General features: G+C 35.9%; 1 protein-coding gene and 2 pseudogenes across 1 annotated transcript; 2 read left to right on the top strand and 1 right to left on the bottom strand.

Moving 5' to 3' along the window:
- Positions 1–741: 741 nt before the first annotated feature.
- LOC120150289 lies at positions 742–3827 on the bottom strand (annotated as a pseudogene).
- Positions 3828–7409: 3582 nt separating this feature from the next.
- Positions 7410–15713, top strand: LOC120150288 (lon protease homolog 1, mitochondrial-like). Its single transcript, XM_039162981.1, has 20 exons — positions 7410–7905; positions 8373–8438; positions 9243–9428; positions 9758–9823; positions 9962–10003; positions 10133–10255; positions 10585–10683; positions 10924–10989; positions 11089–11175; positions 11262–11301; positions 11637–11808; positions 12064–12188; positions 13016–13146; positions 13236–13340; positions 13494–13607; positions 13730–13897; positions 14002–14103; positions 14285–14503; positions 14704–15222; positions 15381–15713. The coding sequence occupies exons 1-20, from the start codon at positions 7522–7524 to the stop codon at positions 15558–15560; spliced, it is 2994 nt and encodes a 997-aa protein (XP_039018912.1). The 5' UTR covers positions 7410–7521; the 3' UTR covers positions 15561–15713.
- A 1071-nt stretch (positions 15714–16784) lies between these two features.
- On the top strand, positions 16785–20433 carry LOC120150598 (annotated as a pseudogene).
- Positions 20434–26754: the final 6321 nt, after the last annotated feature.

Below are 26754 nucleotides of genomic sequence, written 5' to 3'. Positions count from 1 at the left end.
TCGGATAAATTTGCGTCGCACACTTGACTTTGATAGGGTTAATCTCTCAAAGGAGATTTTTTGCATACACAATAACTCGAACTCATATTTAAACTTAATGATATTCTTTCTAAAGGTTATAAGTTTGAACAGTTGTGTCTGCAGGGTATGTGTGTGTTGTCAATATGTTAAGAAAATTCTAAATAGATACTATATTGTAGTCACCTTATACTATTAGAAAAAAAGTTTTTCTTAAAATGTTGAGTTTAAGAATGATTTTCAAACTAGTTCGTAGTGTTTTTGGTAAAATTAGATTTTGGTTAATATTAAAGGTAGTTTATGATATCTTTTTTTTTATTTTTTTTTATAAAATTATAACATGTCATTTTTATATTGAATTTGTTTGTCAAATAGAAGTGCACATTATTATAAGGAAGTTCACATATACACGTTCATTTGAAGTTAAAGAGAGACAATGCTCCCAATTGATAGAACAATTATAATGATAAAAAACAACATAAGTATTTGAGAAATTTTTTGTATTTGAATATTATGTAAGTAGTTTATTTAGTGATTTTTTTTAATTATTATTAAAGTTATATTTTAATTTATAAATTAAAGGATGGTGACGACTTATTACTCTTTTTTTAATATGATGACAATTAGGATAATATCATATATGTGACAACTTGCAAAGGCCAGGCTTAATTTTCCTTGGCATATCTTATTCTTACACAAAAGTTGCACCATTTCCTCAGTTTACATCTCTTCTATTGGCACAATATTTATTTTTATACAAGTTCTATGTATGTAAAACAAGGGTAGGTTTTGAAATTCAGATGAATTTGAAAAGCAAGCCTCCACGACCGGCGAAGAAAGGAGCAAAAACCAAAGACTCAACAGCCACGAGCTTGATGAGTATGTTGAGTGATGGACCAGAAGTGTCCTTGAGTGGATCTCCTATTGTGTCCCCTATCACTGCTGCCTTGTGACATTCCGAACCCTTTGGACCCAGTGACTTTGCATGTTCGCTGACACCCTCCTTTACACACACAATAACAATAATTCATGATTTTAACGAACTTTAGTATTTTAAGATAATTTAAATTTTTTAAAGAGACGACCAGTGACCACCCTCCTTTGGTCCATCTCCGAACACTTCCATCAACAAAGATTACAAATGCTACACAACTTGTGCATTACCTCATTGTATTTTTTGGCATTATCCCATGCTCCTCCTGTGTTTGAAGCTGAGATGGCAACCTGGACACCGGAAACTAGTGAGCCGGCTAGAACACCAGCGAGAGTTTCGACTCCGAGACGGGTTCCAACTATTAGTGGAGTAAGCATAACGAGCGCGCCAGGAGGGATCATTTCGCGGAGTGAGGCATCGGTTGAAATCTTGACACAATTTGCATAATCTGGTTTGACCCTGCCTTCCATTAGTCCTGGAATTGTTTTGAATTGCCGACGAACCTCTTCGACCATTCTCTTCTTTGTCATGGCTGAAAACCAGTAAGGGAGCATAGCTCCGACTATGAGCCCAATAAAAGCCTTAGGCGTCAATACATCAACGGAATTGATGCCTGCTCTGCTAACATAGGCACCAAATAAAACAAGAGAAACAAGGGCTGCCGATCCGATTGCAAAACCCTGAAATGAAAAGGGCACAACATGGCATTCTTTTCAGTGTTAGGACCAACAATGAATTGGAAGAAAAAGATCAATGAATTAACATAAATTTACCTTGCCAATAGCTGCAGTGGTGTTTCCTGCAGCATCTAAAGCATCGGTTCTTTCGCGTATCTTATGACTCATTCCAGCCATTTCTGCAATACCACCAGCATTGTCACTTATGGGGCCATAAGCATCAATTGCAAGGCCAGTAGCTATAGTACTGAGCATCCCCAAAGCGGCGACTGCGATTCCATACATTGCAGCCAGACGAAAGCTCACGTAAATTGCGATGGCAATGGCAAACATGGGAATGATGACAGATTTGTATCCCAGAGCCAACCCAAAAATCACATTTGTTGCAACTCCTGTCCTGCAAGCATCTGCCACATCCTGCACCGGACTGCAAAAATATTCGAAGAGGGTGATAATAATGGGAAATTATGAAAGATCCGAAGGCTTTCAATGAATTTAGTCTAATAATTACGACACCGAAGAAGACTCTGAAACATCCATACCTGTAAGCATTGCTAGTGTAATATTCTGTAATGTAACCAATAATAAGTCCAGCCCACAATCCAGTAGCAACACAGAAGAAAAGATGCCTGCATTATACATGATCAACAAGACTTCTTAAACAAAGCAAAGGGAAGACAACCTTCAAACGAAGAGAAAACAGTTTACAGGTTGCACACCAATTTTTCACTGCCTTTTCGGTTCCAAAATTGAACAGAGTGAATTCAGATGGCAATGCAAAGAAACTAACGACGGCAATCCCGGCAGTCATGAGATGGCGGAGATAAGGAGTTGTTGTTTCAAGTATGGTTCGATTTCACTTACATTCTTAATCTCAAACAGATCAGTTGCAAACAGTGTAGTTATCAAGCATACTGCAATTCCCATTGAGCTAATGAGCAAGGGATAAGACATTGCTTTGAACTCATGCCTGACGCCAAAGGATGATATAGATGCAACAAAAAGAGCTGCACATGATGATTCGGCATAAGATCTGAATAGATCAGATCCCATTCCGGCAATGTCTCCTACATTATCGCCCACATTATCAGCAATAACCTGTTTAAGTGCCGTGTTAGAGCTTGAGAAGTATCTACCATAGTTCTCATGAAGAAACCTAAAATATTCATCAAGTGTAAAAGGAACTATGGCAACTTACAGCAGGATTTCGTGGATCACCTTCAGGGATATTTTGTTCGACTTTACCGACAAGATCAGCACCAACATCGGCTGCTTTCGTATATATTCCTCCCCCAACTCTTCCAAAGAGGGCCATAGAAGAACCTCCAAGACCATAACCAGTAATAGACTCATAGAGTCCCTCCCAGTCATCACCGTAATACAGTTTAAACAGATTGATGGATACAAAGAGCACCAAAAGGCCATTGGCAGCAAGAAGAAAACCCATGACCGCTCCAGCGCGAAAAGCAGTTATAAATGCCTTGCCAACTCCTTTCCTTGCTTCTAGAGTTGTTCTGGCGTTGGCATAAGTTGCAATCTTCATCCCTAGAAAACCTGAAAGGACTGAAGTAAGATCCCCCAGCAAGAAAGCAACGGTACTAAAGAAGGCATTCGCCAGGGCCAGTTTGCAAGTATTTCCCTGGTTGTATGTGCACGGTTCACTTTTGGTGCTGAATCCCTTGACTGAACCAAGGAAGAGGAAAATGATTGCACCAAATACACCCATGAAGATACCTAGGCACTTGTATTCAGTATAGAGGAAGGAGGTTGCACCGGGAACATAGCCCTGACATTGTTAGTAGGAAAGCAACGGACGCTATGAATCAAAGTTCATGTGCAAAACACTGCAACAGAAATGGCATGTTGAATCTCAGCACGGTTGATGGACATCTCAAGATTCTTAACACCCTCCTCTTCTTCATCGGATTCGATCAGTTTTTGTTTATATCCATTGCTTGAATCATTTGATGCGAGTTTCACCCTGGAGACCAAAAACCATTGAAGCAAAGCAAAACCAATGCCCAACAAGGCAGCTACAAGTATCAGAATTTGGGTTGTCAAGGGACTCATCTCAACAGAAAACTCTTGGCAATCTCATTTTGTTTCTCGGCTTGTCCTAGCTAAAATATAGTAACAAAAAACTAGCATGTGATTTTAGAAGTATTGATTAAAAAGGCCGCTGTTCTCGAGAACTCAATGGAAAATATATGGACTGGTTGTTTTGAACGACAGATGGGACAAACTTATTAGATTCTTCTAAACCTTGGACTGTGTTTACCGGTTGTTTTGATTTGCAGTTTTGAGTTTTGTCACTAATCATTAACCAATGTGCTCCATTAACAAGTATTTAACTTCATGCTGTAAAGGTTTTGTCAGGCTGTGGATAAGTTTGGATAAAAAGAAGAATTTACAACGTAGGGAGATAAGATCAAAACAGTGGTATTTACTTGATCCTAGAAGAAATATTCATTTAAGAACTTTGCTTAACCATGATGTTTCACTTTCACGCATGACTAGCTTATTCATCCATTGGCAGTCAATGGCCATATAGAAATCGATGATAATAATGCAAGTCTAAAACATATGAAAGCACATGAAGAAGACCAATTAAGAACTTCATTTACTTTTCCATTTCCACGAAGCTTATTCAACCTTTAGTTGTCAATTGTTTGGAATTTACAGCTGCTATATTCTCCATCTGAATCTCACCTTTTAAAGTTCAATTGATATTTGAGAGCTAACCAAGAAATGTTTTTTGTTAATATTAGCAAAGGCCAGGCAACTAGTTTAGGTTCCACCTTTCTTTTTCACATATGTAAGCATTAGAAAACTTCACGTTAATAGTGCTTGCATACAAGACAATACCATGGGCTGATTTGCTTTTTATACCTTTGATGTTTCAGTCATTTTCAAGTGTTAAAAAAAGGATTGGTCCTTGCAAATACCAGTGATGAAACAAGCTACTATAACTTTACAGAAAGCCGCTGGTTTGGCAGCTGCATCTATAAGATATATAGTTAATAATTAAGAAATATTCTGAACAAATACACCATATACTATTAAGAAGAAGAAAAAAAGTGATTGCATGAGTTAGTCGTAAGAAATTCTAAATTAAAACTTCGATTTGATACATTAGTTGAGATGATGCATGACCAAATGTACTAAGTCTTTAAATTCTTATAAAGTGTTTGGCGATCATTGTCAATAATAGTACACAGGTGAAAAAGGAAATGTACATACTTACAAATCACTTTGGTTCTTAAAAAATTTCTGGATTGGTCGTCGTCGTCTTTATGGTATTAAAATTGTAAACGCAAAGTAGTAGAACAGCCGCAACCAGGAATAAGATGATTGACATTGTTGAAAAAGGTATAATTTGAGACTTGAAATGTCTTCATGATTCTAGAATTGTAAACGTAAGCTAATACATCACTCAAGACGATCGTTACTACAAGAAAGCTAATTCACATTTTGACATTGCTACAAGCTTTCAATTATGCATGCAAACTTCCTTTACAAGTTGAAACACTGTAATAAAGAGAATGCAATTCTAATTGTAATCTTTCCACTAAAATTTATATACTCATCTATTCTTATATTATTAGTAGATCTCAATTAATAATATAATTAATTATTTTCTTTAAAATTATATTATATTTTAAAAAAAATAAACATAATATCAAACAATATTTCTAATGTTCGATTAATAGTCACTTTGTTTTTCTTTTTTTGGATTATTTTGATCTCAGCATTTTATTTATGGCTAAAAGACCCTTATCGTTTGACTAAATATTCACTTTGATCTCTATTTATTTTTTGGAATATTATGTAAAAAAAACTCATATTTTTACGTATTAATTATTTATTGATTAATAATTTTCATTCACGTAAAAATCTTTTTACCTCAAAATGGAATATTGAGGACAAAAATATTCCAAAAAGGAAGGATAAAATTCTAAATAATTATTTAACTAAATGTTAGAGGTATCTTTTAATATTATGAAAAAATAGCATTACACTTTAAATATTAGGGTAGACTATGTATTTAGTTATTCAACTATTATTTTGGTTTCATTTTCATCACTAAACTTTTTTTTTTCAAAATCATCAATAACATTATGTTTTGATTTCATTTTGGCACCCGCCGTTAAAAAATTAACATAACTATTGATGTGACATTTTTATTTTTTCAATGATGACATAACATTATCTTATGGGGACACATTAACATCACTATTAATTTTTTAACGACGGGTGAACAAAATGAAACCAAAATGTAACGTTAGTAGTGACCAAAATAGAACTAAAGTGATAGTCGGGCGACTAAATATGTAGTTTACCCTAAATTTTAAGGTAAACTACACTAAAGGTCATTGATGTTTGGGTAAGTTTTTGTTTTCCCCACTGAAGTTTTAAAAGTAAAAAATTAGTCACTAATATTATTGATTTGTAACAAAATAGTCACTCCACCGTCAACCTCGTTAAATTGATGACTCGTTAAATTGATGACGTGACAATGTTAACCAAAAGGTTAATATTTAATTTTACCCCAAAACTAATACTAAAATGTCAAATAAGTCAATGAACAATGATTTTATATGTAATTTACTCCCAAAAACTTTATAATTTACATTTTTTCCCAAACATCACACCACTTCCATTTTTTCTTCCATGTCCAAAAGCTCATTCCAATAAATGAAACTTAGCTAAACAAGTACTAAAATTACAAAGATTTCCCAATATTGTATTCAGCTTGATAATATAATGGCTTCAACTGGAAGCTTATTGTATCCACAAATTGGCTGACACATATAATTTACTACTGTGAACATGGTGTAAGATTGTTGCTACTCCAGTGAAAAGCATGCTATTGGTCTTTGAAACCAGTTTTGGAAAATGATTTATCTCTATTAACATCAAATGGAAGAAAAAAATTGGAGGTAAAGGGGTGTTTAGAAAAAATTTGAAAATTAGAAAGTTTTTGAGTTTAATTAGATATAAAATTATTGTTCAATGATTTATTTGATGTTTTAGCAGTAGTTTAGGGGTAAAACTAAATATTAATTTTTTATTAACGTTGCCACATCATTAATTTAACTTGATGAAGATGGAGGGGCAATTTTATTACAAATCAATTAGGTTAGTGATAATTTGTTAATTTTAAAACTTTAGTGAGAAAAAACAAAAACTTACTCAGACATTAGCAACTATTGGTGTAGTTTACCCTAAATTTTATTATAACTGGGAGACACCGAATTGGAAAAGAAAAAAAGGGTAAAATATACAAATAGTCTCCTAACTATAGGATACTATTATATTAAGTACCATGGCTATTAAAAGTTATAAAATGGTCCTTCAACTCTAGGGAGTTGCTTTGTTGAGTCCCTCGGCTATTAAAAGTTACAAAATGGTTACTCTACTATTCATTATGTTTCAAACTAGTCATTTTTCGTGAAAAGATTAACGATATTCTTAGTTAGACGTTAACCTGCTAATTGAAATATGATAAAATTTGATCTCATAATCTCAAACGATTATCATATCTCAAACAATCGTTAACAAAAAAAGGATTAATTTGGAACATAATAAATATTTGAGTGACAATTTTGTAACTTTTAATAGTCAAATGACTAAAAAGTTAACTACCTAGAATCCGGAGATTTTTTTATAATCTTTAGTAGTTGGATGACTCAAAAAATATTATTATAGAGTTAGGGGACTAGTTTTGTACTTTACCCGAAAAAACAAAGCAGTAGTTTCTAGGATTCGGCCCCAGAGAAGGGTAAAACGGCGAACTCAACAACAACTAAGGGTTTACGAAGGGTTTTAGCACCACCTCCAAAACTCCCTAAAAATCCCCCTTCCCCCTTAAACCTTCCCCTCCGATGGAGTATGCCCTGCATCCATTTTAACCAACCGCCTTCACTAAGATTCCATTTCTTCCCCTCCACAGCTTCCAGATCCCCTCCAATGCTGAAGCTCATATCCTACACCTCTTCTCGCGTCCACTGCCTCACAACAGCAACTCCCAGCCTCCGAATCAACCATGAGCCCAATTCGGTCTTTTATGCGTTGGGTCAACTTACCAGGTTGACTCGGAGGAGCCCTAGGAATTCGCTCTTCAGGGCTTGCTTCTGTTCTGATTCAAGCGATGGTTCCGTGTCCAAACCCCCGGTTGAAGTCGAGGAAAAGGGAGCCGAATCAGAGTCTGGGTCTGACTTGAAAGCATCATCGGCAATTGTGTCGACTTATCCCAGGCCAGAGGATTACTTGACGGTTGGTTTCTGAAATTACGAGTCATTTTGCAGTCGGAGTTTGTTTAGTTGATGTGAAATTGCAGTAAAAGAGAGGACAGAAAAGTGTTTATTTTTCTTCTTTTTAAATGATTTTGTTTCTATTTAAATTTGTTAAATTTTGTTGAGTTTTTATTAGTTTGTCCCCTTCCAAGCTATTGTTTTTGTAAAGGACACTCTTTTTATAACATTTGTGATGATTTTTTTTTACTTCCATAAAACACGTATAATATTATGGCATTGATTGGAGTTGATGAAATGAGAGGAAATTAGTGAATTTACAAGTCCTTATTTTGTGCTACTTTTTTCCCTATAACATATTCAAACAAATAGTAAGGTTTTTTTACTTTAGGGTATATGTTGAAATTATGAACTTCATTTTCAAATAAAGCTCGGTATTTGTTCTCTCCCACATTTGTTTAATGAATTTTTTATCTCACTTGTTTGCAGGTTTTGGCGTTACCTTTACCACATAGACCCCTTTTCCCTGGATTCTATATGCCAATTTATGTTAAGGTATGACATGCTGTCCACTTGCATTGGCTATGTAATTTTCCCCATATATTTTTGCTCTTAGGGTAGTGGTAGTTTATGAAGTATGAAGTATGAATCATGAACTACATTGTTGAACTCTATGTTGTCTTACAGTAATGCAGTTTATAGCTTGGCTGGCATGATACAATATTATTTGGTTATTTGCATGCATTAAGTGTTTAATGATATTAATGAAATCTTATCAATTTGATTGTAGATCTTATCTTAACCAACTTGTTCCATGGTATTGCTGAGTTAATTTGACTAGAACCTTTAAGTGGAATATTTCATAGATTAGAACTTTCTTTTTTCTGTTTGGAGCAAACTTCTTGTTTTATAACTCAGGAAAATGAGGAAATTGAGGCCTTAGTTTCTGCTAGGGGTATTATTGTTAGATGGATTCCTAGGACATGCAATTGGGAGGCTGATAAGCTAGCTAAAGAGGGTATTGGTTGATGTTTGAGCTTTATGGTTGTTTTGGTTTGTATTTTATTTCGGACAGTTTATTTAGTAAGCTGTAATCTTATGTAAACATGGTTTTAATATAATGAGGTACTCTTTTCCTCCTTCCGCTAGTTGCCTCTTTCACAAGAGCCAACTATGAGGGAGGTTTTTAATGAGACCTCCTATTCCTATCAAAAAAAAAATAACTCAGGAAAATACCCACACTGTGCTCTCTATTCTGCTATTTAACTTAGGTGATAATATCTTTATCAGTTTGTAGCTTGCACTAGTAGCTAGGAATCATGATCAATGGATCACTTACAAAGATGTTTTCTTGTGCAGGATCCTAAGTTGCTAGCAGCTTTGCAAGAAAGTCGAAAAAGGCAAGCTCCATATGCTGGTGCTTTCCTTCTTAAAGATGAACCAGGGACAGAGTCCAGCCCTAGTTCTGAAACTGAGAAAAGTGTATATGATATTAAGGGGAAGGAGTTGTATAATCGTCTTCATGAAGTTGGCACCCTTGCGCAGGTATGTATTGTTGTTGCATTTGTAGAAAATTACAAATGGAAGAATTTCTTCTTCAATTATATTCCACTTAGAAAAAGTTATTTATACATGTTATTGTAACTAGAAAATGGGAAGAAAATAAAGAAAATCAAATATAATTTCTAAAGTTACTCCTACAAATCAACTTTTTTACTTCCTCAGATTTCTATGGGAGCCTGTACCATAGCACTATTATTTTAGTAAAATAAGGTCCTCCTATACTTGATTAGTGTTAAATGCACGCAATTAAAAGCATCTACAACCATATAGCATGTTCCTTGATGCATATATCTGTTATGTGATCTTTTCAGATCTCAAGCATCCAAGGAGACCAGGTTATCCTTATTGGTCACAGGCGGCTTCGAATTACAGAAATGGTGTGTGGGAATGATCCTGAGATACATCCTTTTTTGCCTTTCAGAATTTGGTTTTTGTTTAATATTATCTATGTCCTGCGTAAGTTGAGTCTGTTAAATGCAAAACCTTCTAAACTTAAAAACATGGTTTCTGAGCAGGTCAGTGAAGATCCTCTTACTGTCAAAGTTGATCATCTCAAGGTATGTTTTCTATATGTTATCATTTCCACAATTCTGTGTGCAAAATTCAATTCATAGAATTGATGGTTCCTTGTATGCAATCAATAGTTTAATATTACATATATTCACCTATTTGTCTTTATCATGCAGGAAAAGCCTTATGATAAGGATGATGATGTCATAAAGGCAACATCATTTGAGGTTATATCAACCCTAAGAGACGTTTTGAAAACTAGTTCACTTTGGAGGGATCATGTTCAAACATATAGTCAGGTGTGTTCCATCTTCCAAAATTTTGATCTTTGTTTCTTATATCGCTTTATATCTTCGTTTTATTTCTAGATGTTTTCTTCCTAAAATATTGCCTCAGAGTAGGTAGACTCTCTATTGAGGATTACATTGCCAATATACTTGAGCAAATATTCCATGATTAAATTACAACATGTTAGTATTATTTCATGGCAGTTACTTGAGACAAAAATTGTTATAATATATGTTCATCATATTTATATCAATGTACTAGTTGTTTTGATCAGTTAGCTTGAATAAGCTAATGGTAATGTATTTTTTTTCTTTTTCGCCTTTTTTCTCAATATGTGCAGCATATAGGTGATTTCAATTTTCCAAGATTAGCAGATTTTGGAGCTGCGATATCTGGTGCAAACAAATTGCAATGCCAACAAGTTCTTGAAGAGTTGGATGTAAGTGCCTTGGATATATGTTACTGTTGGTTACTAATCTTTGAGAGGCAGTTCTGGTTCAGTTTGTTTTGTATTTGGGGATACTAAAGTCACACACTCGTATCATGTTAACTATGTTGTACTGCTCTCTACACCTTATGGAATTGGCATTGGAATCTATTGTTTGTTTTTTACACTTTTTGAGACTGGCGTAGTTATCTTCTTCCTCTCTTTAAACTTGTGCTATAATGTTCTTAATAGGTGCATAAGCGTTTACAACTTACACTGGAATTAGTAAAAAAGGAAATGGAAATCAGCAAGATTCAGGTACTTGATGCCATTACTTTCATAGTACCTCTACATTAATTAAGCCTTTTTATTGTCATTTGATTTGTAATATTCAAATCATTTGGCGATTATTTTTAGGAATCAATTGCAAAAGCAATTGAGGAAAAGATAAGTGGTGAACAACGCCGATACTTGTTGAATGAGCAGCTTAAGGCTATAAAAAAGGTATTTGATCCCACTGTATTGTTATTATGTATTTTTGGTGGTAATGATTTTACCAATTAGAATGAACTTCATTTGTTCTGGGGCAGGAACTTGGTTTGGAAACGGATGACAAAACTGCACTTTCGGGTTTGTTCTGTTTCATGATTTATTTGGCTGAATTAGAATATACTACTTATCCACATGCTTTTCCTCTTTTCTTCTCTTTCCCTCTCTTGTATAAATAGTGATTTGCAAGCATGGATGCTGCCCTTGAACCTACTTTATTATTGAAGTTAAGTTAGTGAATTTGCAAGCAAACCCTTCTAAAAAGTACTGCTTAACTTCATGTTGGAATCAGTTTGTCATAATGGGGTATCTGGAATTCCAGAAGTTATGTACTTTTGAAGCTATATAATTTTTAGTTTTATATTTTTGAATCATTCGAGTGTCCTTTTCTATATGTTTATTTTCCTTCATTGCAGCAAAGTTTAGGGAAAGACTTGAACCAAATAGAGAGAAATGCCCACCTCATGTCTTGCAAGTTATTGAAGAGGAACTAACAAAACTGCAGCTGTTAGAGGCCAGTTCAAGTGAATTTAATGTAACTCGAAACTATCTGGATTGGTTAACAGTACTACCCTGGGGAAATTACAGGTTCGTTTCTTCCTGCAAAGGAACACTTGTTAAGACAGATTATGCAAAGTCTTAGGATGATTCATAATTGAATATAAATATATTTGTTAAATGATTCCTGATTTTCAAATACAAGTGATTGTGATATTATGTATATTAATTTATAATCCTGTAATTGTTATGCCTGAAGAAGGGGCTAGATTAAAAAACAGCTCAGCGAACTTCAAGAGTTCCATATGTTTTCTTATTTCCAATGTCCTTCATTTCTCTTTGCAGTGATGAGAATTTTGATGTTATCCGGGCACAAACAATTCTTGATGAAGATCATTACGGATTAACTGATGTTAAGGAAAGAATATTGGAATTTATAGCTGTCGGAAAACTCAGAGGAACTTCACAAGGTCGGTCTAGTTTCTATTCTCTTAAAGAAAATGCCTTTGAATGGGATGTTTGATGTTTTCTGTCTCGGTGGTTTTCCTCTGATGGGCATCTGCAATACCAAATTATCTGTCTCAGTGGTTATAATCATGCTAGCTTAAAGATGCTTGAGGAAGTGCAGGCTTGTTCATACTGGGAGAGCTTTAACTCCAAAGAAAAAAAAATCATGGGCATGAATTAAAATAAAGACAATTCATTTCGCCTTCAGGATGAACCATATTCTTGAATTCTTAAAATAAAATTGGCCACAGTTGACCCTTTCCACTTGTATTCCATTGTAGTGAAGTAGCATTGATCAATTTCCACTGTGTACCTGAATATTCTGAACAACAGATTGCAGTGAGAGCAATCTGAAAGTGATAAATATGTTTGGCTGCTCTGATATGCAAAATATTCCATGACACAATAAACCAGTTCTTAGGATATGGCTGCTCCAATGTTTCAAAAAAATTCTGTCAAGTGTTTTATTTATTCTTTTGCTTTTAAGAATTAAAAGGGTTATAAATTTTGTTCAATGAATCAAAATCTCCGGAAACCAAACCCTTTTTTATTATTTCCTTTAATATAAATTTGTTCTTGCAAGGAATAGGGTTGTTGATATAGCAATCTCTAGTTTGATTTTGATGACTTTTTAGTCTGAAATGTTGTTTCCTAACATGGTTTTGTTAAATTAATCATGTCAAGTCCAATCATCATTGATGCATGAAAGTTAAAGCTGTATAAATTGGCTATCTATTTTAATTTCAAAATAACAGAAAAAAGTCTGATTCATGATCTTTTAATATTTCAGGTAAAATTATCTGTCTCTCAGGCCCACCTGGAGTGGGCAAAACTAGTATTGGCCGTTCCATTGCCCGTGCTTTGAACCGTAATTTTTTCCGATTTTCTGTTGGGGGACTGTCTGATGTTGCTGAAATCAAGGTCGTTACCTTTCTGTGCTCTATTTAAGATAGTAAACATCGCAACATCATTCTATTGATCCCTTTTGTTATATCCTAATTTGTATCCAGGGGCATCGTCGAACCTATATTGGAGCTATGCCAGGAAAGATGGTGCAGTGCCTAAAAAATGTTGGGACAGCAAACCCTCTTGTACTAATTGATGAGATAGACAAGGTATCTTAAAAACTAATATTTGAGAACTTTGAATTTATAGTTTGTTTTTAGGTTTCTGACTTTCTGTAATGATTTTCCTTGGAGATATGCCGTTTTACATAGTGTTCTTGAATTTGATAATGGCTGACCATTTGAATTCTAACATAATGGCAGCTGGGGAGGGGACATGCTGGTGATCCAGCTAGTGCTTTGCTAGAGCTACTTGATCCCGAGCAAAATGCTAACTTTTTGGACCACTATCTTGATGTCCCAATTGACCTATCAAAGGTGTGATTGTTGATTTGTAGGATCTATGTTAGCTTACTTTGTCTTGTGATCATTTTCAAGCATTTCTTTAGTATCTAATATGGAAACTCGATGCTTCACGTATGATGAGCCATTTGTTGCAGGTTCTGTTTGTTTGCACTGCTAATGTCGTGGACAACATACCAAATCCTCTCTTGGACAGAATGGAGGTCATTGCCATTGCTGGTTACATCACTGATGAGAAAATGCACATTGCCAGAGACTACCTAGAGAAAACTGCACAAGAAGCATGTGGTGTCAAACCTGAACAGGTCTTTTTGTTATCAATTTTACCATGATGATATTTATTTTTTCTGATGGGTATATTTTGAAAAAGAAAGAGTATTTTGACTTCTCTTCATACTGTTTCATCCAGGTTGAGGTAACTGATGCAGCTCTTATTGGCCTAATAGAAAACTACTGCCGAGAAGCAGGGGTCAGAAACCTTCAAAAGCACATTGAAAAGATCTATCGCAAGGTTTGCTCAGCTTCCCTTGTGATGAAGAAGAACTTTAGTGTTACAATGGTTACTAGGTTTCAGTCATAAAGCATTACATGAATGTCACATTGGTTCACATTGCACACACTTTCCTGTGGTTCATCTTTAGGAACTGTATGGAATCTAGGACATGGACTAAAACTATGTTGATGTATGGCAGATTGCCCTTCGACTCGTGAGAGAAGGATCATCAAATGGATCTGTCATTGGTGGAAAGTTAGTCCTATCGACTGAAGCCAACGCTGAAGTTGTTGATGCAATTGATGAGCATGCAGCTGCAAACGAGGCCACTGTTGAAGTTGAATCTGTAGGGAATAGCAGTCATGAACTTAAATCTGAATCCTCAGTTCAGACAACTGACCAGTCTAAGGATTCAAAGGTATTTTAAAAGTTGTCCACTTGAAAAGATGGTTTTGGGCATTGGGGAAACTTATAACATTTTAAGCAAGATACAACTATGGCACCTTCAATAGTTTGAGCTAATTGTTAAGATATTAACCCCTTCTTGCTTTAGTATGAGACAATGTGACCCAATTGCTTATTGCTCTAACTGGTTATTCAAAAATCTTTTTCCTTCAGGATGCAACAGAAACTGATAATCTTCAGACAACTGAAACAACAGAGGCAGTTGAAAAAGTTTTGGTGGATCCCTCAAACCTAGCCGATTTTGTTGGGAAACCAGTTTTCCATGCAGAACGCATCTACGATCAGACTCCGGTTGGGGTTGTGATGGGTCTAGCTTGGACTGCCATGGGTGGTTCTACCTTGTACATTGAAACTACTCTTGTTGAGCAAGGAGAAGGGAAAGGTGCCCTACATGTCACTGGTCAACTCGGAGATGTTATGAAAGAAAGTGCCCAAATTGCTCACACACTAGCCAGAGCCATTTTGCTAGAGAAAGAACCAGATAACCCATTCTTTGGCAATACCAAGCTCCATCTCCATGTTCCTGCCGGGGCCACCCCTAAAGATGGGCCCAGTGCCGGTTGCACTATGATCACTTCTATGCTATCCCTTGCCCTGAAAAAGCCTGTTTGGAAAGATCTAGCTATGACTGGGGAAGTGACTCTAACTGGGAAGATTCTTCCAATTGGAGGGGTAAGCTTAAACAAACCTTCTTTCTGGTCATGTAATCATATTACCATGTTAAGCTCCATGCTTTCTCCAACTTGAGCTTTATGATTACATAAATATGCTTGGGTCTTTCCTCTTTCTTTCGCCTTTGAACTTACAAAAGTGAATATTGAAATCATCAGGTGAAGGAGAAAACAATAGCAGCAAGGAGGAGTGAAGTGAAAACCGTTATATTCCCATCTGCAAATAAACGTGATTATGATGAGCTTGCACCAAATGTAAGAGAAGGCCTTGATGTGCACTTTGTAGACGACTACACTCAGATATTCAATTTAGCATTTGACAATAATACAGGAAACTAGGTTCATCGCCACCAACAGAGCCGATTGTTTTAGATAACACCAATTTCCTGGCTTTCTGTCTGAATATTCCTTGTAATTTATTTGGACACCAAGACCCAATTTTGTATTGTGGTATACCAACATTTTTAAACAAGATATCAAAAAGTAGAGCACGGATTTGTGACTAGTGCTTGAAAATAGATATGAATCCATTTTCAGAAATGAGAAATAATGTGGCAAACTTTCCTGTTTTCAGCAAATGCAGCTCAATTGTTCTTTTCATTTATTCTAGGGTTATTATTTAAATTTATGTTTTGTTTAAATTTAATTGTTGATTTAACGAAAATAGTTATATTCAATAATTTTAGTTTGAAAATTTAAATATTTTATCAAATTGAGAGTTTGAGTAGTTTTTTTGATAATAAAAAATTAAAAAAAATCTTAGAGAATAAAATATTACACTCTTAATTAATAAATTATTTAAAATTAAAATGAGGAATAAATTAATAGTCGGCAATGACAGTAGTCGTGTCGACAAACGGTGACCGACAAAGATGATGGTGAGTTTCCATCGATAATGAGATATTTTAATTGAATTTAGGGGTCCAATTTTATTTAAAGTTTTGGGGTCAAATGACATTTCACCTAAAATTGAGAGCTAAATTAATATTTTATTTAAAATTTAGATATCAATAAAATTAACTCATTTTGACTAATATGTCACATCGTTAAACTAACATACAACTAACATAAGTTAACGGTACAATGATCAAAATATAATAATTGATAATGTAAGTGATTGAAACGTAAATTTTTAAATTTAGTGAGAAAAAATGTACAAATATAAAAGATAAGTAACCAATCTGATAGTTTACCAATTTTTAAAGAGGTGGCAATCGAATTGCTCAAATCGAATTATTTTGGGTAGGGTTATTTAAGTTTGTTTAACTTAACTGTTTACTTGCAATTCTGTGTATAAATATTTCAATCGGATGCAGTGGTTGTTAATTGACGGATCCTAAGATGTTCCACGGTTTTCTAACAATAGTGACTAAATTAAAAATGTTTTGAAAGTTATGTGATTATTTAAACATTTTACCCTAAAATATATAGTTTAAAACGGGAGAGTAACGATCGATTTTCTACTTCACAATCTTTGTCTAACCCTGTACCTTACACCCAGGAATCAGTCCTCTTCCATTTATTTTACAAACACATCAATACAAGGATTCAAAATAGAATAGAATGTCGCTTCGACCAGGTACCCAAACGGAGGTGCGAAAGAAGAGTTACAAGACGGGAGTGGACGCAGAGGAAGCCAGGAGGAGAAGAGAAGACAATTTGGTTGAGATCAGGAAGAACAAGCGCAAAGATAATCTCCTCAAAAAACGTAGAGAAGGCCTTCTACTTCAGTCTCAGCAGCCCTTGCTCGATGCTTTCCAAATTGCTTCCGCTATTGAAAAGAGGGTGCCTTTTCTTTTCCTTTTGGGTTTTTTATTGATGGGTTTGGATTTAATTTGTTGATGGGAAATTTAGGGATCCCGATGCGACAGAGTTATTTCTTGTTACTACTCATTTTAGTTATCGTTGCTGTTATTCTTCAATTACAATTGTTTATTCTAATGATCGGGAAGGATGCATTTTCCTTTATCAACTTGAGCTAGAAGAATAGATTTCCTCGAGATTTGGGTTATTTTTTCTGATTTATAGTGGTTCAAGTTGGAAGTATTTTAATAAAGAAAGGGTCTTTTCTACCTTTCTATTCAAAATAAGAAAAATAAAACATTTTCTTTTAATGCACGCTTCTGTTTTCCCCCTATTGTTTCAAGGATTTGAGATTGAGTAGTCTTTTGATTGAAGGGTTTGCCGAAATACCTATTTGTTTTAATTGACAGAAAAGTGAAAAGGGGAGGTTTTGGTTTGTGTATTTAGGATGAAAATATTCTGATATTCTATTATCTATTAGCTTTTCAGCTAGTGGAGTGTTTTCAATAACCATTTTCTGTTTGGTTTTAGTGCTTGATAAACTGGATTTATGTGATGGAAAAATTTAGCATTTTAGATCGTATCTCTTTCATGAGGCAAAATTGAGATTTGGGAAAGGTTAAATGTGTTTGACGTTGTGTTCTTGAGTTAGGTTATCTAACTGTTAGAGGTCTGCTAGAATGCAGAGAAGGTGTGGGAGAGGATTTTGTTATGGTTTTGATCCTCTCAATTTTAGGTTTTTCTATATGGATCCCGATCATATTATTCCTGATGATTTCTAACAGCTTGAAAGTATTCCTTTGTTGGTCCTTTGTTGGTACAAGTTGTGTGGTCTGATGACCCTGCCTCACAGTTAGAAGCCACAACTCAGTTTAGGAAGCTGTTATCTATAGGTGAGTTGTATTTTCTAATTCATATTCTTAGAACAGTTCTTTTATTAAGGAATATGTCCATATACGTTGTCAACTTTCATCTACTTTATCTGTAGAGCGCAGTCCTCCAATTGATGAAGTAATCAAAGCTGGAGTCGTCCCTTGATTTGTGGAGTTTCTTGGAAGGCAGGATGTACCTCAATTGCAAGTATGATGTTTTGAGCCTTTTGTTTAAATTGAAATAATTTGTATAAGAGATATTATTGTTATTACTGAGACTAACTGCCTTTGGTTTTAGTTTGAGGCTGCCTGGGCTTTGACTAACTTATTTATTTGAATGATGAAGAAGTTCTGACAGATGCTTGCTGGGCACTATCTTATCTTTCAGATGGCCAAAATGACAAAATTCAGGCAGTCATTGAGGCTGGGGTTTGCCCACGACTGGTGGAACTTCTAGGGTAAGCTTATGAAGTACTCTAGAAATACTGGAATGCTAACAACCTTAGTTTGCTATCCTTTTCCAAGTATCTTTTCAGCGTGGATATCATGCATCCTTTCCATTTCAGCTACTGCCAATAGCTTTCACTTCTGTAACAGGGTTTTTATCTGTATGCTTTGTGGGTTTTATTCTTGTTCCAATATTTTGACTACTGATGCTGATCAAAATTCACTTATGCCAGTCATCCATCGCCTACAGTTCTTGTACCTGCTCTTCGGACTGTAGGGAACATTGTCACAGGAGATGATAATCAGACTCAAGTATGCATGTTCACACCAGTCTTGGCTTCATTTCTGTTGTTTATCACACTTGCTTTCCTTGTTTCATTTGGATTGTCATCAATCAGCATTAATGCAAATGTAAGGAAATAGTTAACAAGCTTCATATTCTTTTACATGGAAAAACAATTGTTGTCAAGTTGTTTCTTTCTTTGCTTCAAAAGCTGCAATAACTCTAGGTATATTTTTCAGTATGTGATTGACAACAAGGTGCTCCCTCATCTCTATCAACTTCTCATACAAAATCACAAAAAAAAGCATCAAGAAAGAAGCTTGCTGGACAATCTCCAATATAACAGCTGGGAATAGATCTCAAATACAGGAATATTTTCTCTCTCTGAAGATATATTGCCTCAATGTGTACAGTTGCCCGAAAGGCCATCTTGCGTGCCTGCCTAAGAACTGGTACCATATGTTGCTGAAAATTCCGAGGTGTTGAGAAATTTAGTTGATGGCAACAGTGCCATTTCTTGTTTGGACTGTAACTTCAGTTGATACTAGTTGTGGGGCAGTGTCTTATTAGTGTAATTGTGTTATTGATATTTTTGTTGATTTTCTGTGGCACAGGCAGTTATTGAGGCCAATATTATTCTCCCTCTTGTACACCTTCTTCAATATGCAGAATTTGATATTAAGGAGGCTGCATGAGCCATTTAAAATGCAACCTCTGGAGGATCTCATGAGCAGATTCAGTACGTCCTGCTCCCTTTCTGCTTACATTTCAGTTTTTCATTTTTGGATTCAGTATTCGTTCATGTTTATAAGACACATAGATTCATGTAAACCTCCATGGATGGATTAACTTGAGAATATATACAGATATTGTCCAAATGCAATATCAGTATCATTCTGCACACGTGTACTCAGATATCAAGGGTAATGGAGCTTTAGGCTTACTCAATTAATTAGTTATCAAGATAATAATGAATGCAATGCTTGTCTTGTTTTCTTCTTCAATTTCTTTCATCATAATTATAATGACAAATCATATATCAGTTTTTGGTTATGAATCTAGTTTTAATAAGTGAATAACAGCTATATGCTTTACTGGTAATCTATATTGAAAATCTGGTTCTCATTTGATTAAACCTTACATGATAATGGTTCTTAACCGCATGCTTAAATCATATGCATGTGAGACAGTGGGAGATACAGTGCCCTGAACCTCAAATGATGTTTAATTTTGCAGATTCCTCGTGACTCAAGGTTGCATCAAGCCTCTCTGTGATTTACTAATCTGTCCGGATCCACGGATTGTGACTGTATGCCTCGAGGGGCTTGAGAACATTTTGAAGGTTGGTGAGGCTGATAAAGAAATGGGAATGAACGGTGGAATCAATCTATATGCACAAATGGTTGATGAATGTGATGGGTTGGATAAAATTGAAAACCGTCAAAATCATGACAATCATGAGATTTACGAGAAGGCTGTAAAGATCTTGGAGAAATACTGGGCTAAAGAGGAAGAAGACGAGCAGAATCTCTAAGATGGTAGGAATGAAAATCAGCAGGGCTTTAATTTTGGAGCTAACCAGCAGCCCAGTTTTCCACCTGGTGGCTTCAAATTTTAGTTGAAGTGTTTAGTTGCAGAACTCGGGCTCTAGTTTTGTTCAGGAGCATAGGCTTTTACTTTCTTTTTTTAATTTGAAATATGTTGAAAGGGTTTTAAACTTTGATTTGTATTTCAATACCATAGGAAAAAATATTCCTTGGGGTTGGGGTAAATCTGATCAGTTTTTTTTGTTTGGTTGTCCTGTTTTACCAAATGCGAATTAAAGTTGGTAGAAACTACATTATGACAGAACCATAAGGAAGAGGAAGAGACTTTTAGCCACCGATCCATATTTTCTCCTTGGATCATTGCTTAGGGTTTCTAGTTTTACTTTGATTCTTTGGATTGGTTCAGCCTCCATTGAAATCAATATCTATGAGTTTTCTTTAATATTCATGCTTTACTCGATGCTATCTTGTGTTAATTTTTGTCTCATGGGCTACTAAATCTTTGGATTAGTTGCTTAGAACTTTGGAACTTTTCACCTATATAAAGGAAGTTCCATTTACCATTGTAAATCAATTTTTTCTTGAATAAAAAAACGTGAGGAATATCTTCACACTTCGGGTTACATTTTGATTGTGGTTAGGTGGGTCGGTTAGATCCTATCATATCGATTGTCTAGTTAATTGCGATTAGGAGAATGCTTAGGACACAAATTTTCATTGTCGTCATCATCATCATTCATGCCATTCACAAGCCATATAACCCTCTCATGCCAACTTTATACATGTTAGGGTGAATTTTCAACTTCGTTTCGTTAATCATTTTAGTTATTTTTTCGTTGATTTTTTATATATATATTTTTTTATCTATTCATCATTATCTATTTAATACTGTAGACACTAATTTCCGTCCATATTTTTTATTTTATACATATATACACATATATATTATACAGTTTGCAAATTGTTTTTGAAAATACATATATAATATATAGTTTAAAACATTTTTGAAAATATGTATATTATATAGTTTTTAAAATATTTTTGAAAATTATATAATATGTAGTTTTTGAAAACGTTTTTAAAATATATATAATATATACTTTTGAAAACGTTATGAAAACATTTATATAATATATAATTTTTAAAAACCATTTTGAAAATATATATAATATATAGTTTTTTAAAAAAACATTTTAAAAATTTATATATTATATGTTTTTGAAAACGTTTATATATATATTATTATTATTTATTTTTATTTTTAATTTATTTATTTCTCATTTATTTTTGTGCAGGGTCCATGTCCAATAACAGTCCAAGTCTAGTCCACCGAACGGGCCTGACCCAGCCCGGATTCCACGCTAGGGTTTCCAATGTTTGTCATCAGCGCCGCAAGGAAGGGAGCGACACAGTCAGTGCCCAGCGCACTTCCCGGCCACCAACGGGACTGAACCATCCCGAGGCGGCCGGCGGGGAACAAGGGATCACAACAGCCCGTAACAAGAACCCCGGAAAATCCGGGATCGACCCCAAGATAGCCGGAAACAGCCCCCATCGGGACTGTATAAATACACACAACAGTACCCACGACGAAGGGGGAGGGATCATCGGAGAACCCAGAACCGAGGGAGAACCCACGAGGCATCACAACCAAAAACTGAGAACACAGTGAAATAGACCACCACGGTCGAACAAACCGAGCCATCACAAAGCCGTCAACAGAGAAAACAAATAGTAAGCCAAACACCACAAACAAGATAGCCAAACACACCAACAACCGAACAGAGAACCCAAAGAAAATCAATAAACAGTAAATCATTGAACACAACAAGCCAAAACCAAAAGCAGAGCAAAAGAAAAAACATCGGAGCACGTATCAAAGAGGCCATCGGAAAAGCGAGAAGTCACCGGAAAGGTAAAACCCGAAAGGGTTTTCTTTAGATCTACTCCACAAGGGGGTTGTTGGGTATTTGAATGTTGATTTGGGTTCACGGGGACGTGAGGTTTATTTTGGGGGGTTCGGGTTTTCATAGGCCGCGGCAGTGGCGGCCGGCGCGGTGGCCTGAGTGGCGGAGGAGACACAAGGCGGCGACGGAAATCGCCTAGGGAGAGTTCTGGGAGAGTTGAGAGCTTCTCTCGGCTGAGGGAGAAAGAATTTGAGAGTAAATGATTATGAAACGAAATTCAGCTGGTTTGTATATATATAGCAGGACCATTTGCAAATAGAAGATTCTTTAATTCTCTCCGCAGTCCTGGTAGTTTAAATCGCATTTCAATCTGGCCATCACTTGTAATTTCGTCTCTGGATTCTCAATCATTCAAATTGGTCACCTTTATTTTATATATTTTGTGAATTAACCCTCTAATTTTGTTTTTTTACAGTTTGGTTTAGTATCACTTTCAGTGCGCAAGGTCCAATTTAATTCATTCTGATCCTTTTATTTATTTACCTTATTTTGTTTTTCTAACATTTTCTAATTCCAAACTTTAACCTTTTTTTATCTATTTTTATTGTTTTATTTTATTATTGTTATTTCTTTCCCATATTACACTTTTCACTTTTTCCTCTTATTTGTTTACTTTAAACGTTAACGTTTTTTATATTCGTTCTAATTATTACTTTAATATTATTTTTATTTTCCCTATCTCGTTTCTTCACCTTTATCTTTTTATTCTTTATTATTTTGACTTTAGTTTTTTTAAAAAATTCTTGCCATTGATATTCATTATTTATTATTTTTTTCTAATCATTTATTTGTATTTTTTTTCCCTACATCTCGATTTTCAGAATTCCAAGATCAAAGGTAAGTGATTTGCATCGAGTTTTTAAATTTAAATTTAAGTTTAAATTTTCGCAACTAAGACAATCGACAAATTAATTGGTACCGAAAGGGCGGTTCAAGGGTGCTAACCCTTCCTTGACGTAATCGACTCCCGAACCCGACACGTTTCTGGTATAACGCAGATCAGGTAAGATGGTGTCCGCCCACCTAAATTCATTTTAAATGGTCGGTGGCGACTCTAACCCAATCAATCCACGTCGAAGCCCAATTCCGGGGCCCAACCCGAAGACGGTTGCGACAGCTTGGCGACTCTGCTGGGGACAGGTAAGTGAGTCAGGCCAGAATTAATTTTCCGTTGTCTTTTATGCGAAAATTGTAAATTTAAATTTAAATTTATTTATTCGATTCCAATTATTTACCTTTGATTATTTTTCAAATAAATTTGTACTAACGTTTGTTCAATGATTTCAGATTTTCAAAATTTCATCTTTGGCTCTATACCGAGCTCCAAACCCTTTTAAGTGGGGTGAAAGCGACGCATTCGTGTGAATTTATTCACCGCATATGCCTAGCAAATGTCTCCTCTCGAGTTTAACTTAGTCCACACAAGCTTGTAATGGGCTTAGGACTAGGTCTGACAAGCCAAGGGGCACCGGCAAGGAGAACTCGAGTACCTTTTTAGAACCTAAACCGGAGGTACAGGGAATTAGAGCCCACCGAAACCTCATTCCAAACCCTAGGATGTTTACTTCCTACTTTATTTTCGGCTCAAAAGCATGCGAACTAGACAAATATGCGGTTAGGATTTGTTTGAAATTAGCATGCAGGATAGAGATCATGTCCGGGTAGGAATTAAAGCATGTGGGGTAGATATCATGTGGGGTAGGATTTTTTCATTTTTGTTTGATTTACCTCACTAACTCTTTTTTTTGTTTCTTTTATTTTATTTTCATCATTCGCATCATTTAAAACGAGGTGTTGATCCACCAAAAATGTGTTTGTTAAACATGAATAATCAGCATTAATGGACAAAGGGGTTACAATACAAAGAGATAAAAAGCTCAAAGTCCAGCCGTGGTCAGAGAATACTCAAAGGCAAAGTTGCAGGGGCAATACGAAAAGGTCACTGACCCGGTCGCTCTTTTTAAAAAACTACAAGAACAAGATGGTGAAACCCTAACTGAGCGGGATGCCATTGCTGATGAATTCAGAAGCAAGCTTTGGATAGTTTCTCTCGCTCCAATGGCATTTTTAGAAACAAGCTCGGCAGATAGTGAGAGCCGGAGATGCAGTCCTTCGAGACCTTTTGGGGGCAAGCATCTCATTATTTGCACATTTTAGCCAAAGGAGCCGAGATGGTTCGGCAGGATTCAACTAGTGAAAAGACGAATCAACTTGTCAGAAGCTGTACAGGATTCGTACCATCAAAAAGAGTTTTTGTCTCTTCAGACGTAACACTTTTGTCACCAATAAGGGTTATTCAGAATAACAGACACATTTTTTGGATCAATGCCTCAGACATTTCATGCATACATATTTAGACATTTTTCATTTCTTATTTTTTGTGCATTTTGTTTGCATTCACATTAACTAATATAACATGTCTCATCAAAAGGAGTAAATACTGGATACACCGCCTCAAGTACTGGACACACCCCATCCATATAACACTCGTTTGAAGAAGAAGAGGATGGAAGCCAGAATTACACAAATCGAGGAGAATATGTTAAAACTACAAAAGGAACTAGAAGACAAAATAAACCAGAACAGTCGAAATACTCTGGAAACAATATCAAAGAACCAAGAGTCCTTGGTTGATCAGATCGTTGCCAAGTTAGTTGGCCTACAACAGACCAGTGCGCCCGGGGCAGGTTCACCGGAAGGGGTAACTATACAACCTACCCCGCAAGTGGTTATCTCACCTGAAATCCTACCAGAACTTCGAGGGGACTCATCTGTTGCAAAAAAAAAGCCCTCGTCCTCTGTATTTAACCCTAAGAACAATCCGGGGTATTACCATATACCGGATTTGGACGAGGATGGCAAAGCGAAGAAGATGGAGGAAAAAATCAAACAATTGGAGAACCAAATGAAGGTAGTCAAAGGAGACCATGACTACCATGAAATTGATGCAGCAGAACTTAGTCTAGTCCCGGACTTAGTTCTTCCTCCGAAGTTTAAGTCCCCGGAGTTCGAGAAGTTTGACGGAAACAGTTGTCCATCCGCTCACATCACTATGTTCTGCCGAAAGATGACAGGATATGGAGGAAACGACCAACTCCTGATCCACTGCTTCCAGGATAGTCTGTCGAGCTCAGCCATTCGGTGGTACAACCAGCTAAGCCGATCAAATATCAAGACCTGGAAGGACCTGGCCAAATCATTTCTGGAACAATACAAGCATAACAATGACATAAGGCCAGATCGAGTTATGCTACAAAACATGGAAAAGAAGCATAACGAGAGTTTCAGGCAGTACGCACAGAAATGGAGGGACTTGGCTGTGCAAGTTCATCCACAGTTAGATGAAAAGGAAACCCGGAAACTTTTCGTGCAGACTCTGAAGGCTCCATACTTCGGGCATCTGGTGGCGATCACATCAGGAAGCTTTTCAGACTTGGTTATGCCGGAGAAATGATTGAGTCGACCATAAAGCAAGGCAAGATTAAGGATGGGGAAGCCAGTAAGAAGCCTCCTATGAGGGAGAGGGATGGAGAGGTTAACAACATCAAACACTCCAGCAAAGGTGTTACAATCTCCAGCCCAAAATCAACTGCAGCTGTACCGTTAGGTACTTCTAAACAAGATTCCAGGAGGGAAAGGGAACATTTCGACCCAATTCCCATGACCTACAAAGAGCTTTACCAGCAACTTCTTGACACCCATGTGGTGTCACCATATCCAGTAGAACCCATGAAACCCCCATACCCCAAGTGGTATGATGAGAATGCGTATTGTGAATATCACGGCGGAGTCCCAGGGCACACAATTGAGACTGTTACGCATTCAAGGGTTGTACAAAAGATGCGTAACCAGAACTGATTGACTTCAACAACTTGGGGGCATCCAAGTGAGGAATATCATTTCATCATTTGAGGCATTCTATTTGACTTTGTTTTTCTTCCATTTTTTTCTCAAGTTTTTGTAAAGACATTTTAATCAAATTTATGTTACTTTAAAAGATGTTAAAGCAATGGATCATATTTGCAAATTTGTAATTCTTTGCATATCATTTGAATTAAGAAACTCTGTAAACGGTTCAAAGTTACGAATCTTTGACGAAGTAACATGATTTAAAACAAGGACTTTGACCTTATCCAGAATATACCCTCAAACACCATACCCCGTTCTTGGAATTAACCAATTTTCCTTTCATAAGGTACGGACAACATGGGGCATCATTTGCATATGACAATTATTATGTTTTTTATTTAAGATGTTCAATGACGATGATGATCTTTACAAATGAAAGAGTCGAGTATGTGAATCCAGTTTAGGTCAGTTGCTTGAAAATTGAACTCTAAAGATGAGATTCCTTGACTTTCAAAAAACACCTAGGCTATAACAGGTTCTTCTTGACAATCTTAGGAAATTAAATCCTTAAAAAACTGAGCTATTCCGCTAAGGCAATTGGTTCTAGAGGAAACTTGAAAGCCCTGGCCTTATGAGTAGATTACGTTCAAACCATGACATTGCTCGGACACTTGACAATTCGGTGTTTGCTCCACTGCTCTTGTCAGGCTGAAGACTCTGTGATGAGATGAACCCTTCAGTTAACTTGATAACTGTGATTATAAT

Source organism: Hibiscus syriacus, unplaced genomic scaffold, assembly GCF_006381635.1.
Source record: "Hibiscus syriacus cultivar Baekdansim isolate YM2019G1 unplaced genomic scaffold, ASM638163v2 tig00111022_pilon, whole genome shotgun sequence".
NCBI classification, from domain to species: Eukaryota; Viridiplantae; Streptophyta; class Magnoliopsida; order Malvales; family Malvaceae; genus Hibiscus; species Hibiscus syriacus.
This window is presented reverse-complemented; position numbering and strand designations above follow the sequence as displayed.